We start from the raw sequence: 16,526 nt of genomic DNA on the forward strand, positions 1-16,526 counted from the left end.
CAAAAAAAAATCATGACCTAGATTGTGGCACTTCCTGACTTTGTGTCCCAATTTTGTTCAGGATGCGCACACTTCCAGAACCCTGTCACACGCCCAGATATGTTTCCAACTTCAAGTTAATAACATCCCCAACTATGGTAACATGAAAACCCTCCAAGTCTTGTTTAGGTATTGTGCACTCATTAGTGTTTCTCAAATTTGCTGATAAGATAGAACACATCCTTTAAATCTCAGGGTTATTGGTGTGGAGATAGTGAAAATAAAACAAAGTGTGTTTTTGAGAAAAATACGTATTTTTTTCTTGTCCATACGCAGAAAGAAGCAAACCTCTTGTTATTTTGTCATCCATTATTTATTTAATTGCAATTCCTCTCCTTTCCCAAAATCTTTAAGTCATGACATAGAATTTTGAAAACTTTCATGGAAAAGAGAAAAGGCACAGTGAGGGAAGGTACAATTTTACAGGCAGATTCCCAGGGCTCTGAGGCAGGCACCATTGCTTTCAGTGCCCGACTGAGACTTTGTAAGCGTCCAGTCCTTGTAGGGTCTATTTCTAGCTGAGTGGTTTTGCTACCACTAAGTTTTATTTAGCTCTGGGCGTGTTAGACATGGCTCCCCCTGCTGGACCAATGCGGAGCTGCAGCTGGCTTTTGCCCCCTATGTACCACCTTCCAGAACCACACAGTAAGGTTCCCAGCTGCAGTGAAGCACCTTTTATATCTGGATGATTTTTCCGCTTTAAAAGGTGATTTTCAGTCTCTACCTGAGAAGCAGGATGTAAGGTAATAGGTTTAGGCAGAAGCATCTATGATTTTGATTTCCATGTCAATAAATTGAGTTTTTAGCAAGAAAGATCGTTATCACCTTTTTTGGATTGAACAGATTTTTTTCACTTTACAAATGGAAAAACCAAGAAACTGGATTAAATTACCTTAAGTATATGTTTGTTATACATTTGTAATAGAAGGTAACAAAGAAAAGCTCTTAAATAAAATTTACTGGCAGTTGGATGTTTAGTAATAATTTCTTAGAGACCTCCCTGCTATCATATTTGTATCTGTTTTATAGGGTTTATTTTTTCAGTTTATACTATTTTCCATGCAGTCATTTAGAAAACTGAATTTACTCCCCCCTCCCCATATTGTTAGATTTATGTATTCTTAATTTATAAAATGGATGGAAAAACAATCTGAAAAATATCCACAATTCACATTATTTCTAGGGCCACAACATTTACCTGTCACTTAATAGCCTTGACATTTGGGTTACTATTTTAATTTTAATTACATTTTAAATTCTAACTAAAATTTTTCCTTTCCCTTAGAGTTTTATCTTTTACGCATTATCAAACTGATTTCTCTCAACTATGCCCACGCTAATATCTTCAATGGCACTGAATACTTAATATTAATGACGTAATGAATATTTAAGAAAAAGATGAATACTTCCCATTCCATTGGGGGAGTTTTAATTTGGAAAAAATATGTAGTCCTATAGCGCCCTCTAGTGGCAGGGAGCCAGAGCCCCATGGGGGCTTTCTCTACAGAAGCTACTCCCAAAGCCCATTCAACCTTTATTGCCTTTTAATTTAATAGGCTCAATTAGGTGTAGTAATTTTCTTCAAGTCATTTCGGGGGTGGGAGTTCTTTGCAAGGAAGCTATGTTCAGCTGGTAGTTCCTGTGGATGTGCTCAAAGAGCTCGGAGATGGAAGGGGTGGGGTATGAATCCCAGTTTCTCGGGTAGAAGCAGCCATCTCCAAGTGGGCTGGAAGCTGGAGTTTGGAGACACTGCTTGGGCTGGGGAGATGGTTGAAAGCCAGCACTTAGGCTGAAGCAGAGAAGAAAACGAATGTGGATGAAAGGATATAGGGCGGGGGGTCGGGTGTCTGTAGGAAAACGAAGTTTGAACCTTCACATTGACATTTGAATGTGTTAATAGAGAGTGAGGCTAAAGAATACACATATTTCCCAGAGAACACACTGCATTTTGTTGCAGTTTTTTGGGGAAATGGAAATAAGCTATCGATTAAAGATTAGCTGTATACACAGGGTTTGATTGAATACACCCACAAGCCTTTGGAAAAACATTATCATACTATTTTTCTTCTTTCTAATTTGGGAAGCTGACTACTTCAGGGGCGTGACTTACAATATTTATACTTTAAAATATTTTAAACAGATTACTGCTTTGGAGTAAGAATGAAAGTATTTTAGATTTTTTTTTTTTCAGAAAGAGCATTAGGGGACAAATTATGAAAGAAAATATTTGCTGTTAAAGATCCTTGCTACTGCTTATAGCTTTAAAGTGTGTCCTCCATCAGTGATAGTCAGCATTAATGAGTGAGAAATGTCTGGAACTTTTATAGTTCCGAGGGACTTTTGGAAAAATTTTAATTTTGTTGCTTCCAACAATTTGTCAGCACTTGTTTGCTTATCATTTTAGAAAGTTTTTACTGGATTAGTGAAGTTGGGCAGTTTGTTTGCTTTTAGATGACTTTAGGGGAAGAGTTTTAAATTGTTTATATTAAGACAGCACTTAGGGCTCTTTTGAGTTATTCTTATGTTGAATGATAGTTCTTCAAAAACTGTTTTGTGAAGAACTCTTTATAATTCATCTTCTCCTCCAACTGATGAGCAAAGTGAATCTTTGTAGATCAGAATTTTATTTCTTTGTCAATGTTGTTAATCAAAGAATGTTTATTGTGCGTTTCCTTGGTACCCATCACTCTGCTTGTTTTGTATTGTGTAGGATTTGAGCACTTAGGTTTACCAGCCAACCTCATAGCAATGTTGACATTCCTAGAATTGTGTCAGAATTTATCAAGGGCTCAAATAATGTTCTGATGTCAGGATTTATCCAATAGAAATCTATCCTTGAACTTGGGCACTTGGAGATGCAGAACTGTGCTGTGTCTGTGGGCAGCGTGAAGCTGGTGACCCATCCACTGGGCATAGGTGGACTTGTCCAGGAGATGGATCTTACCCACAGGGGTTGGGATTTTCCACTCAGCCCTGAGACAGGAAGTCCAGCACAAAAACGGGAGTCCAGGCTTGGTCACAGAAAGGCCTTTCGCTTTCCTTCCTATATATCCAGCTGGGCTCCTGTTCCCAAACCTCAGCTCTATGTCTGTCCCATCCTTCATACAAAGCTGGACTCCTGCAGCTTCAGCAGCCTCAGGAGCAAGTCACAGCAATTCTGCTGACGGTCAGAGGCAGGAAAGCCAGGTGCCTGTGCTAAGAGGCCAGGCGGGGTCTGTGGTTCAGAAGGGGCAGAGTGGCTCCAGAGGCTCCTAGAGAGAGAATGGATCTCATAGTATGTGAAGATTAGCTGCCCCCCGCCCTCCTCCCCCAATCTTAACACTTTCTGATTCTTCTCACCTTTTAAATTTGTAAAGATGGGGAATGTCCTCATTTCTAGGAACAATCTCTTCAATGCTCCTTCCCCCATATATAATTGCTAAAGCTCTTAACATATGCCCACATATTTAGTGGAGAGCCAGTGCTTAAAGATTCCTAACATTGACTGTCTCAAGCTAAACATCGCCAGGGCTTGAGAGAGAAAACGAAGAGTTTGGGAATAAGGTAAAGATTTGTAGCCATGCTTTTTGTGCATGATTATATTATTCTGCCCTGCTCTATTATTAAAATGTTAAGTGCAGAAAACATTAGTAATGGTAGAGTGGGTGCATGAAACAATCTTCATATTATATCTAATTCATTAAAGAAATGTAGTGTTGACACATACACATTCTTTTAAGAATCCAGTTATACATTTCATAGCACAAAGGAGAATATTCATGTTTTCCCCCGAGGAAAAGTGGGTCTTTCGGGGTTCTAGCTGTGTATTTCCTCTCGCCTCCTCTCCTCTGCATCAATGGCGATATTTCTGCCATAATGTCAAGCTTTCTGGCATGGATGGAGCTCCCCGCGGGGCCTCGTCACAGAGATTTTCCATGACCCCCTGACACTGACCGTAGCCTTCCCACCACTTTCCCAGCAGTATTGGTATTCAGGAAATGGTTGTGCAGATGTCTGATTATTGTTGGGCTCAAGGAATTGGGCTTGTGGAATTTTTGGCCGAGTTCTGCAGTCACCCATTGACTGTGACCCGTCATCTGAAATCGTTTCCTCATCACTGGATGCTTGGTGAGCTCTGGCTCCAAATGTAAACGCTTCCATCCCCTCAATTATTTGCAGCCTTGTTTGGAAAAAGAAATCTCCAGGCACCAGATGACAGAAAGAAACAGCTGATCCAGTGTCATGTCCCTACCGTGGCTTTCTCCCCCGCTGCTTCTTTGGCCGGTGGTGCATACATTAGTCAGTCTCAAGCGGTGCCCACAGGGCTTCAGACTGGGGAAGGGAACTCAGGGATCCCATCCTGCCCAATGATCATATTTTAGTATGTTTTAAGTCTTTAGGACACGTAGGTAGAATCTATGTTATATTATTGGTTGGTTCATCATTCGTTCACCAACTTTTAAAAAAATATATATATTTTTTAATTGATTTCAGAGAGGAAGGGAGAGGGAGAGAGAGCTAGAAACATCAATGATGAGAGAAAATCATGGACCGGCTGCCTCCTGCATGCCCCACACTGGGGCTGGAGCCCACAACTCAGGCATATGCCCTGACCGGGAGTCGAGCTGTGACCTCTTGGTTCATAGGATGATGCTCAACCACCGAGCTATGCCTGCCAGGCTCGCGCACCAACTTTTATTGAATTTAAAGTTTGTGCCTAATGCTGTGAATGAATAAAACAATACCCTGCCTTTAAAGTATTTACTTCTAAAAGGGGAAACCCAACAGAAAAAAAAATCTGTCTAATTACTATCACTGGTTGGATTTGTTCTGCTTTCTGGTGAATGAACCCAAGCACGTGTACAAGGCTCTGCTTATGTAGCCAGACTGCCTCGGGGAGGACATCCAGTGTCTGGCGGCGTTTCTGCTTCTGCTTCCTCCATTGTAAACATCCATGATCATGGTATTCTAAATATGAAAAATTAAAATATTTAACTCCAAGATTGTGATCCCATGCTGACCACTGATGATAAGATTCTTGTTGACTGCTTATTCCAGTTATATTTTTAACTTCAGTGTTTGTATTGGTATTTATATCAAAATACCAAAGTTAGGAGTTTCACAATATTTCAACTTCCGCCATCCTTGGCGCTTATTTTGTATTTCTACTTCTGACTTAAATAGGGGTGGGGTTATATTCTAGCATTTGATTTCCACCATAAAGTTGTTTCCCTAAGCATTTTACAAGGAGGCGAAATAATCGGATATTATAACAGAACCTGTTTTCCCCCTATTTGATGGATTTTTTGAAAGTATGTCCTTGCTTTGGATAATATATTAGGCAAAATTTTTAAGTTGCTCCACGCATGAAACTATTTCATGCCTAATTTCGAATAGCTGATTTGATACTAAGATTATGCTCTATGGCTGTATTCTTCCACCTTTATAGATGGTGGCATTTTGTCCTTCCTCCTCAAATTCTGAATTGCACCATTTGAGAATATAGCAGTAATCACCCCTTTTGGTCTATGAAATTTATTTCTTTTTTTGACCAGTGCAATACATGACACTGACAATCAAGAATAAAACTATGAAATGCCATTGCATCAAAGCTGTGCAATATTTTACAAGCTTCTCTACCCTCCCCTCCTCCATTTTAAGTTTTCATTGCTGTGATAACAGTGGGTGTGGGTTTCACTTCTGTCTGGCGTGAATTATGTGGCTGCCATGTCCTTGGGACCTTGCCTTTAGGACATCAGGGGAAACAGATGACTAAGGGTCCTACTTCTCAGTTTTTTCTAACGGTGCACATTCTGCCTTGAACTCCAACATAAGGGGGTTGGCAGCCGCAATATTGCTTGTTGCAGCTGCAAAGTCTGGCTCAGAAACTACTGGCACCAGTAACCTTTGCACACTGGTCCAGCTCTTTGCTCTTCCTCTAACCCCAGTGGAGATTTGCTAAAAGCTCGGAGGAATAAGTTGGCCCGCAGACAGCGTGTGATATTTGGCAGCTAATTGTATAGCTGTTTGAATGCTTTTCCTGTCTGTGTGCTCTGCTCTGGTGCCCACAGTAACCTTGACAGGGAATGGGACATTAGATTACTCATGTGCACTTAGGTCCGAATGAAAGATTAGAAAAAAAAACAAAAAACAACCCATGTGGGAAATGGCAAGAACCATGTCAATGAAGACGTCACTTCCTTTTTAGCTACTTAATTTCAAAACTCCTGGGATAAATGGATTGCTTAAGCATTCTGGTGACATTTGGGAAAGAATGTGCTCTTGTGGTGAAAGCAGGGACTGGGAATTGAAATTTCTGTATTCAGTTCCCAGGAGCATGCAGGGGTCACCCAGTGACATGTCACAGGTCGACTAAGCACCGGATGCTAATATCCCTATCTGTGGAATGGACATAAAAGGGACTAACTTAATGTCGGTGAATTGTTTCATATTTTGCTGGGAACCAGCTTGCTCTAGTGACCTAGAAAAAACATGGACTCCAGTTTAGGCTGACCTCATTTCTATTTTTGGCTTTTTGAGCTGACTCAATGAGAAACTTGTAGAAATCAGCCAGTCTTGGCTCTGGGCCTCCATGTATTCCATGATTAAAATGGGGACTATAAAAATCTTATCTGCATTGGGTCTCATAATGATACCGCCAATATTAACTAAGTCCTAAAAATACTCCACCAGATGCATTAGAAAGCTTTTATGTTGACGTGCCTCTCACATTTCCTTCCTATCTCAGGTTATTTGGGGTATGCAATTCAATGTCCATTAATTTTTTTTTTTAAGCCAGTTGTTTGCAGTTCAGTTCAGTTCTATTCTGGGTGGAGTTTTCCCACATCTGAATAAAAGGGAAGAGGTTGATATGATAAGAGGTGCCATATATTGCTGTCATCGGGGTTTTCTGCAGCTGTATCTCATTATTCTTATAGGTGAATAATGAGTTTATTTGAGTAGCTTCGCCTTTGATCAAGTCTTGGTCTGAGAATGTTTTTCTTTCCCAGCTGTCACAGGCCTCGGGGAAGAGGAGCCCGCATTCTGGTCAAATCCTATGCTGACAGCTCTGACATATCAGCCTCTCTTCTTTCTGGTAGATTCTCTGGATACTGATGGTCCAAAGGGGTGTGCCAAAGTATAGGGCTTACTTTTCTTTAATCCATCTATTATTATATCAACTATTATCTCTACTCGCTGTTTCTGGACTCCTGACCTACCTTAGCATTACAACTACGACCCATGGACGCCCAGTGGCTGTAGTCCTAAGTTCAGATCCACATTTCCGCATTTCTAAAAGCGCAGCAGGCCGTTCATTCACCAGCAAGTGTCAGACTGGCCGAGTGGTTTGGAAAGAAGGACGACTTTGAAAGTTCTTGCTTTGTCTCCTTTTGCAGCCATGAAAGAGTTTTAAGTAACTCCTGGTAAATGTTTGTGTTGTGAAGGCATAGCTTGTCAGTTTGAAATCCCGCCTGGAATCTCTGCTTTTAAAACTCAGCTAACTAACCACTGATGCTTAATCTGCCTCCTTTGTATTGTAAGATTGCATTAAAGTCCAAATTCATTATTATTTTTAAATAATGTTTCCCATTATTTTTGCTCTATAAGAGCAAAAACCATAATTGAACTTTGATCCACCCTTTGCAAAAAACAAAACAAACAAACAAAAAACACTTAAAAAAAAAAACCCCCACAAAAAAACCCCAAACCCACTTTTTATAGGTACTTAGGAAAGCCCATCTTCAGACCTCTGATTGCAGGGGGAAGGCTTGGCATCCTGCTGTAACTCACACCGTGAGCTCTGCCTGCCCAGCTCCTGCTGGCACCTAGGGGAAAAAATTGACTGATAGTCTACTCACAAAATCTCAGTGCTGGGTCTACTGGTTCAAAGAAGATTCCACTAACTGGATGAGATTATAATCAATTCAGTGAAAAGTAATCCCAGCTATCTATTTATCCAACAACTTATTTAGCACTTAGAATACAGTATATAGAAAGATTGGGCCCTCGCCGGTTTGGCTCAGTGGATAGAACCTGAAACAGGAATTCATTTCAGCACCTCTTTTTAGATGCTCACTGTAAACTTATGCACTATTGGATGATGCTCAGAGAGACTGATTCCTGACTTGTTTCTTCAATTTCTTCCCACCTACTTTTTCTAACAAAATCTTATCTGATTGGGTCTCATAATTAACTCCTTTCTCCTCCTCAGGGTGAAAGAGGCCTCCCAGGGTTACAAGGTGTCATTGGATTTCCAGGAATGCAAGGACCTGAGGGGCCACAGGGACCACCTGGACAGAAGGTAAGCTTACCTGGGTGATGAAAACTGTGAGGGTGTAGAATTGAAATAATCTATATTCTTTTTTAAAAAAGTTTTTATTGTTGAAGGTATTACATATGTCTCTCCCCCCCACCCCGCCACCCCCCAACGAGTGGTCATAATGGTTTTTCTGTTTTGCTCCAGGGAGATGCTGGAGAACCAGGACTGCCAGGAACAAAAGGGACAAGAGTGAGTATAATTGTCACGTTGGTAATGACTGTGGAGGCTTCCTTCCCTTCCTCTCCATTCTCTTTGTTCCTCTCCCTCTCCCTCTGCCTGTCCTCAGGGCACAGACAGCATGTGTGGAGGTCATAAGAACTTAAAATAAGCCATAGCTTATCGTTTTTTGACCTCCAGTCCTTGCCACTGGTGCTGTGCATAAGCGGAGCTGTTGTTCATTGTCTTTCACACTTGTGTTTCCCCCCAATCTGTCCTTCCTCAAGGATTCTTGTAGACATATTTGAATTTGGGGGAGTCGTGGGAGAAAAATGTCTTCATTTAATAGTGAAGTGAGACTATTTCCAGAGCTAAACTTCCTCTTCCTTCTTCACACACTTCTTGGCTACTCCCATACCTGAGAGATGCAAAAATAAAGATGTTTGACGGGAATCCCGAAATTAGAGAAACCGAATTGCGCTGTAAAATGGGAAGTTTGATTCTGCTATTGGTACTTGCTGAAGGGGAGTGTGACAGTGACCAGTGGGTGCATTTGTCCTTGGACCTCTCTGTGATGGACATGATCCTATTTCAACTAGGAACAACTTGTCTCTTCCCCCCATTGAGCTGATTTATCCCATGCATTCTTCTTCCCAACGGTTTGAGCTTTTAATTTGAATTTTGTAGATGTTTATCTATTTATTCACCTAGAAATTACGAAGAAGGAAATGAGGGCAGAGTTATATGGGCAGCCTTGATTTTAGAAGGAAGTCATAGTCAGCTTCCCATGGAGAATTGCTTCGGAAAGCCTGGGGTACCTGCCTCCCTGGGCTGGGCTCTCAGCTGCCTCGCTGATAGGATGCCCCTGTCTGCTCAGTGTAATGTTCTGAATGCCAACAATTAGGGTAGATGCCTTTAGGTGGGTGCAATGGGTGGGAAAGAGGTTCCCCTATGCTCATGGAAACCTTTTCACTTCCATCCTTACAGGGACCCCCAGGAATATCCGGTTACCCTGGAAACCCAGGAATTCCTGTATGTATATTAAGTGCACCTGCTTCCTTTATGAGACATTTGATGTGAGTGATGGCATCATCAGGTGGTTTTTAAATTTTGGCTGCTTCTTCACTTTATTAATTGCAGGGTATTCCTGGACAAGACGGTCCCCCAGGTCCCCGTGGTATCCCAGGATGCAACGGGACAAAGGTAAATTCAAAACCGAGACCTTTCTCCCTTTGTGCCTGTTCACCTGACTTTGCATCTTGAGAAGTCAGGCCAAACTGTTCAGTTGCCATCACTGCAAAGCTGCTTGTCTCAACACTTTCTTTATGTGATTAGGAAATGCAGTTTTCCCATATTTAATGTTCAAGAATGATATAATTACAACTTTCTCTTTTGGACAATTTTACTCTAATTGCTTTAAATATTATATTTCTTACCTATAATCTATTCCTAAATCAAACAAGAAAATGCTGCTCTTAATCCTGTCCCTATTAATTATATTTTCAAGTATATCTCTTCTGTTGTGAAGTACCACTCAGTAACATAGATTGCAACAAACAGTTTTAAGAAATGATGTTAATTAACAAATGAGGTAGGACATCGTAGCTGACGAGGGTGTCTGGAATGAGGTCCCACCTGCCTTGTCCGGTACTTGTACTTGAGTGACTGTCTCCTGTCCCCTCAGGGTGAACGAGGGCCCCTGGGACCTCCTGGTTTGCCTGGATTTGCTGGAAATCCTGTGAGTATGAGGTTGTTTAACTCAGAATTTCTTTCTTTGACTAGACTTTCTCTCTTTTCCTTTCCTTTCCTTAGCCTGCCTTTTTTTTGTCTCTTATATCTTAATCCTAGTGATGTTTTGAGAAAAGTGGAACTAATATTAACCTTTTTTTCCCCCAGGGACCACCAGGGTTACCCGGAATGAAGGTACATTATTTTACTTTATTGGATTCATTACAGAAGTCTGTTGAAAACAGATGGTGTGAGAGTAAATTTACTTTAAATCCCTTTGGTGGGCCAATTGCCTATGGACACATTTGTCTAAACTCTGTTCCATTAAAAGGGTATATAAGGCATTTACTTAAATTTTAGAAACTAAAGTTCAGACATAAGTACACTGTCTTAATAGGACATAAGCAGGAATAGGCAGCACAGTGTAAATATTAACAGATGCGAGTCTAGTTCAGATTAATTACCTGCATAGACATCTCAGTTTGGATGCTCCTTTTCCAGAGCCATAGGACATAAGTACAGGGCCACCAAAAAGAACTCAAGTTGGTCTCATATTTAATCTATCTGGTTTGACTTATATACAACGTATACAACCCTTTTTCATGTTGCCTATACTCTGGAGTCACTATTATGCATTCCATAATTATGGCAGGAAGACCCCCAGTTGCCTTAAGTTAAATCCTGGTGTCACGACCTCTTTATTCAGAGCCAATCCATGGTCCCCTCTCAGCTTGATTTTCCTATATGTCCCAGTGGGGCGTAGGCCCGTCGGTATGTGGCCTAAATGAACACATGACATTTACCGTCATAAAAGTGCTCTGCTTTGATAAAAATGCTCATCCTGAAATACTTTGCTTGAAATCCAGTTCTTGTTTTGTCAGAATGGCCTATGGTCACACAGTCCCTTGACCAGAGACTGGGTCCTGGTCTAGTATTTCTCGTGTCTGTATGGGACAGTCCCATGGAAGTGTCCTTGATCCTTTCACTTTGCCGTCTAGACAGTCAGTCCTGGTTGCAGCTGAGTTGACTGTGCAGCACTGAACACTGGTTATTAAGAGAGTAGCATGAATGGGGAGATGGCCAATCTATATATTTCCAGCTTAGAGAGAGTCTAAACCCCAGACATGGGCTAGTTCCATACCGGTAATGCATGTCTAATATTTGATAGGTTTTAAGTTTCTTTACACAAATACCAGTATTCAAGACTTTGTCTTGTTTTTCGTCACATAGGGGGATCCTGGTGAAATACTGGGCCACGTGCCCGGGATGCTGCTAAAAGGTGAAAGAGGATTTCCCGGACCCCCAGGAATACCAGTAAGCACTTGCTGAGTCACTATAATCCCATGCTAGATCTCCTCCTGGTTTGCATTTTGATTCTTTTCTTTCTCAATACATTGTAGGGTTCACCAGGATTCCCAGGGATGCAAGGTCCCGTAGGCCCTCCAGGATATACCGGACCACCAGTAAGTTTGGGGGGATGTTTCCCTGAGGCAGTCATTCGAAGAACAACTCTCTTGAGGTGTGAAAACAAATACCATTTAACAAAAACTTTACACAGTGGCGATCTCCCTTGATTTGGGTTGGGTGGATGAATTTCTTATGAAAATATTTGGCTGCATTTATGGTCCACACATTCCCAGAGCTGTGGGAACAGGATAATAATACCACTGCATGCCAAGACCGCCCCCAAACAGACAACATCTTCATTATGTGAGCGATGCCAGTGATCTATGGCCTGAAGAGGCTGAGTTCAAGGTGGACAAGGAGATTCAGCCCTAGAGATGGACTTGTGGGTCTGCTCTGTTGGGGGCTAAGGACACAGACCAGGTGGTGGCTAGAAGCTACACAGTATTTCAAAGACTGTGCTAACTGAGCACCCAGAGAAAACATCCCAGAAGGCTCATCACTGTCATTGGCCTCCCTCACAGCTGGTACTTCTCAATAGAAAGGGGATGTCATCTGCTCACATATACATATTTGGGATCATGAGAGAGTTAATACTAACAAGACTTATGTTTTCCAGGAATGAATAATGCACTTTTTTGTTTGTTATCCTCACACTAGCCTGCCTGAGAGTTCTGAGGCTTATCTTTTAAATTTACTCTTTTTTGAGGGTGGGTAAAATTCAACAACTCTTCTTATACTCATTCCTGCACATGAAATGTCTTATATGTTCTCGTAAGTGTATGAAATATTTATAAGTAAATAATGACTAGTAACATATGGTTACTAGACTTACTGTGCTGATGGCATTCTTTATGTACATAAAGAATCACCAGTTTTTCCTTTTTAAATGGTTATAGAAAGCATTCTGAAATTTTGTTGCAAACACAGTTTTTTTGACTTCATTATAGTCTACCTGCTGGAAGAAATCATTCAGCTTTTTTTTAAGATAAAAAATTATATCCAAATTAGACAAACATCATTTCCAAACTGGAAAGTGTAGAATCATAGAGAGTTTGGCTGGTGATTTCATCCATTGTCTGTGAGCTGGCATGTTCTTATATCAGTGGATTCCACAGGGCAGTGCCAAAGATTTCTTAAGTATTTACATTCCTGTTAATAATCATAGAAGACTAGTTTCTGGTTACTTTCAAAGTTTTACATTTCTAGAGCACAGGAAAAAATTAACAAATTATTTTAACCGTAGGATTGTAACATAATTTCTGTACAAAAAAGCATTTAAAGTCTACCAGGGTTGTAAACTGTATTTAATTAAAATGCTTTATCTTTTAGGGTCCCCCTGGCCCTCCTGGTCCTCCAGGTGAAAAGGTAAAGATTTGTGTCATTTGTTTTTCTTTGGCATTAGTATATGACTGTCATGAAATTGTCATAGCTCATTGTTTAAGTCTCTGTTAAAAATTTTTGGAAAATTCTAACTTCTTTACCTATCTCTACAGTTAACATCTGTCTAGCTACCTATCCATCTATTCATCCATCTATCTAACCTATCAATTGGTTATTTGATTGATCTCTTCATCCATTGATCTTTTTTCCATCTACCAACCCCTTAGTCATTATTTTGGAATCATTGATTTTTCCCCCTTAGTCTTATAAAGCCAGAGTTTAAAAACCTAAAGTTAAGAAAAAAGGCTTTTATAGATTTATTTTTCAATAATACTTTTAGAAACTTTTTATAGACATTAAATACAATATGATCACAACTTCATTGAAAATCTTAGGGTGGTTGTGGGATAAAGCTATTGCCTTAAATCTACTATCGTACTGCATTTTATATGATATTTGTTAGACACTTTTGAGCAAAGTAGACAACTCTAATAATGGAAGCCTAATTTTCAATCAACAGGGTCAAATGGGCTTAAGTTTTCAAGGACCAAAAGGTGAAAAAGTGAGTACATATTGCTTTGGGGAGTTTTCATGTTTAAAATTACAGTGCCAAGCATGATAGAGTTTCTGCCTCTGGACCTACTCTTGGGCTCTTATCCCATAGTTACTTTTCTCTGCACATTCTTGAGTTTGTTAGTGTCTTCCTTAAAATGCACAGCTAAATGTCACTGAACTCTATGTGTGATCTCATCCGCAGAGAATATAATGAAGCCATTAATCCCTTGATTGAACATATGCAATTCAATCAAAATGTTCTCAGGCAGTGATAAGACCAGACCTAGACTTTATTATAAACGACTCCAATTTAGGACTTGACTGTTAATAGTGTAACTGTACTGAACCCTGCAAAAGCAAAGGTCATCATACCAAAATGGGGAGGAAATGAGCCATGGAGGCAGGGAGGCATGGACCGGAGCAGGCAACCCCCTCTTGGGAAGAAGGAAGAACATCAATGGGTCTCTGATTCTCTGGTGATCTCTCCATCAGTTCCCCTGAATCACACCAATGAAATGGGCACTAACCAAGAGGGGATTATTGGAATTAAGGCAGCGCCTGCCAGGACAAAGTTCTTTCTGTGGATGGTCAAGACATTGTAGACAATGGCCACCAGGGGGCCCCAAGTCAACCGAGGCATGGGCAGATGTGTCCTGGACAGGTGGCCTCTGCTTTCTACCCCAAATTTTGGCCCACTTTTTTCATAATCTTCACATACAACAAAGTAATCCTGGAATTTATACAGTTGAATTTTTTAGAACTCACTCATTTGGGGACTCACTGTACTTCCAGTTGTACCCAGCAGTTAGGATGGCTGAGGAAGACAATTCTTGATGGTTCTTGTATTGTTGGTTTACCTAAAGATACCTCCTTTCTTCCCAGGCTCTATTAGGCAATTTGTGTCTTTTTCAGGACATCAAAATGCAATTGGACAGTATATACTAGTATGTATATGCTTGTATACCTGTGTCCTAGTATGTGTATATATACACACATATATGCTGTTTGTTTATGTATGCATGGTCTGTACATACATGCGTTCATACATGTGTCCTATAGATGATCAGGTTCCATTGCTATTACTCAAGACAGTGGCTTTCGTGACCCCTGAAAGATGAAAGTCTCCTCCTGGCTTTAGATCCTAATCGTGCCCTCTTCCTACTGAAACTTCATTTTCTGCTAAGGCAAGGATAGATGAGAAAATAGTGTAAGAACACTTTTAAGATAGATGTTTTATTTTAGGCCCCCTCTGCATTTTTTTTCAATATATAATTATTTTTTGCCTAACTAGTTCCCAATGTTTGCATCAACAGGGCGATCAGGGGGTCACTGGCCCTCCAGGAATGTCAGGAGAGGCTCAAAGGGAAGAAAAAGGAGAACTTGTCACTAAAGGAGAGAAGGTATGAAATGACTTTGTCCACCGAATGTCGTCTTGCTAATTTTGCATAAATTCCAGGGGATCAAGAGAAACTGTGTCAAAATTGGGTTTCTCCAGCTGTGTTCACCCCTGACCTGGAGAACAGATTTATAGACTATTCATCATGTAAAAGATGGGCATCTGAAAGCCGAGGCAACTGGTCCTAGGTAGGAGAAAGCCTGGTTTGAGGCCTACTCACTCAAGTGAGGGCTTTTTCAGTCCACCCCAGTGGAGGATGAGCTGGATCAGCAGAAGGGACACCAGCTGTGGATCAAGCATAATTAATTGCCCTTTTAAAACCCATAATCCAGTCAAGGTGAGGACGTGAACGCTGGAGACCAATGTAAATTTCTTTGTTACTATATCAGGAAAAGGTTTCTTTTTTCCTTTCACGTGTTCAATATCGCATATAAAAATGATAAAGCCATTAGATAGTACTGATCGACCTCTCTTTCTTTAAAATTCTTTTAGGGTATTAAAGGTGACCCTGGATCTCCGGTAAGTACTAAATTCTTGTTGATCATTATTATTTTGTGGGAAATTAACATATTGGAATTAAGTTATAAGCTTATTTCACTTTAAGTGTAATATTTACTTAACTTAATATTTTACCTAAATGTGTGAATGAATCTAACTCTCTCTCTCCTCTCCCTTCCCCCCAAGGGAGTGCCAGGGTATGGAGAGAAAGGTGAACCTGGAAAACCAGGACCCCGAGTAAGTTCTTTGAAGAGTCTTTTTATTCCTATTGTAAATCATTTTCCTTACATTCCTAGAATCACAGGTTCAGGCACACAGGAGAATGGAAGAGACTGGGACGGGTTTTCTGGTTTCTCCCTTTCCTCTCCTGAAGGGCTTTTCTGAAGCCCTTGGGAGTAGAAATACGGAGAGCTGTCATCACTTGAAAAAAAGTCCCAGAAGGTTGAGGCCCTTTGTTATTCACACCCCAAGACAGTCTGGCATTGGGTGGGGGCCTCTCTGAAGAGCTGCCCACCTATTGGTTCCCACTGATCGCCAACTGTCCACTTGCTCAGAGCCCTTGGTGCCCTTTGCTGCCACCTTCCCAGGCCAGCTCGGACCTCCACCCAGATCCGAGGTGCACATCCTGGACTGGAGATGCTCAGATGCTTCTCAACCCCCAGAGTCCTGGTGAAAGGACACCCTCCCAGTTTCCAGTAGCCTGAGCGTTTTCAGTTTCTCCCCAGAAATAATGCTGGAAAACTTCCACTAAAATCAATGCTCTGCAGAGCAGCTACCAAATGCTCGCTTGCCAATAGGGAACCTTCTCTGGTGGTAGCTATGCTGCCAGATGTAAGGGTACCTTAGAAGATTTGGAACTAATCGGGCTCCATTTTTTTAAAATGGAAAAGTCCTCTTCTGTTGTAACTTTTTCATAGTTCCCCAGAAATAATGCTGGAAAACTTCCACTAAAATCAATGCTCTGCAGAGCAGCTACCAAATGCTCGCTTGCCAATAGGGAACCTTCTCTGGTGGTAGCCATGCTGCCAAATGTAAGGGTACCTTAGAAGAACTAATCAGGCTCCATTT

General features: G+C 41.0%; 1 protein-coding gene across 1 annotated transcript in view; it reads left to right on the forward strand.

Annotated features, from left to right (window-relative positions):
- The window catches only part of COL4A1 (collagen type IV alpha 1), an 81,045-nt gene that overhangs the window by 17,530 nt on the left and 46,989 nt on the right, over nucleotides 1-16,526 (forward strand). Inside the window, exons 3-15 of the mRNA XM_006770707.1 lie at nucleotides 8,231-8,320; nucleotides 8,483-8,527; nucleotides 9,482-9,526; nucleotides 9,635-9,697; nucleotides 10,179-10,232; nucleotides 10,391-10,417; nucleotides 11,453-11,536; nucleotides 11,623-11,685; nucleotides 12,959-12,994; nucleotides 13,530-13,571; nucleotides 14,878-14,964; nucleotides 15,453-15,479; nucleotides 15,645-15,695. Coding sequence (XP_006770770.1) covers nucleotides 8,231-8,320; nucleotides 8,483-8,527; nucleotides 9,482-9,526; nucleotides 9,635-9,697; nucleotides 10,179-10,232; nucleotides 10,391-10,417; nucleotides 11,453-11,536; nucleotides 11,623-11,685; nucleotides 12,959-12,994; nucleotides 13,530-13,571; nucleotides 14,878-14,964; nucleotides 15,453-15,479; nucleotides 15,645-15,695 — 714 coding nt within the window. The remainder of the gene's footprint in view (nucleotides 1-8,230; nucleotides 8,321-8,482; nucleotides 8,528-9,481; nucleotides 9,527-9,634; nucleotides 9,698-10,178; nucleotides 10,233-10,390; nucleotides 10,418-11,452; nucleotides 11,537-11,622; nucleotides 11,686-12,958; nucleotides 12,995-13,529; nucleotides 13,572-14,877; nucleotides 14,965-15,452; nucleotides 15,480-15,644; nucleotides 15,696-16,526) is intronic.

Source organism: Myotis davidii, unplaced genomic scaffold (genome assembly GCF_000327345.1).
Source record: "Myotis davidii unplaced genomic scaffold, ASM32734v1 scaffold242, whole genome shotgun sequence".
NCBI lineage: Eukaryota > Metazoa > Chordata > Mammalia > Chiroptera > Vespertilionidae > Myotis > Myotis davidii.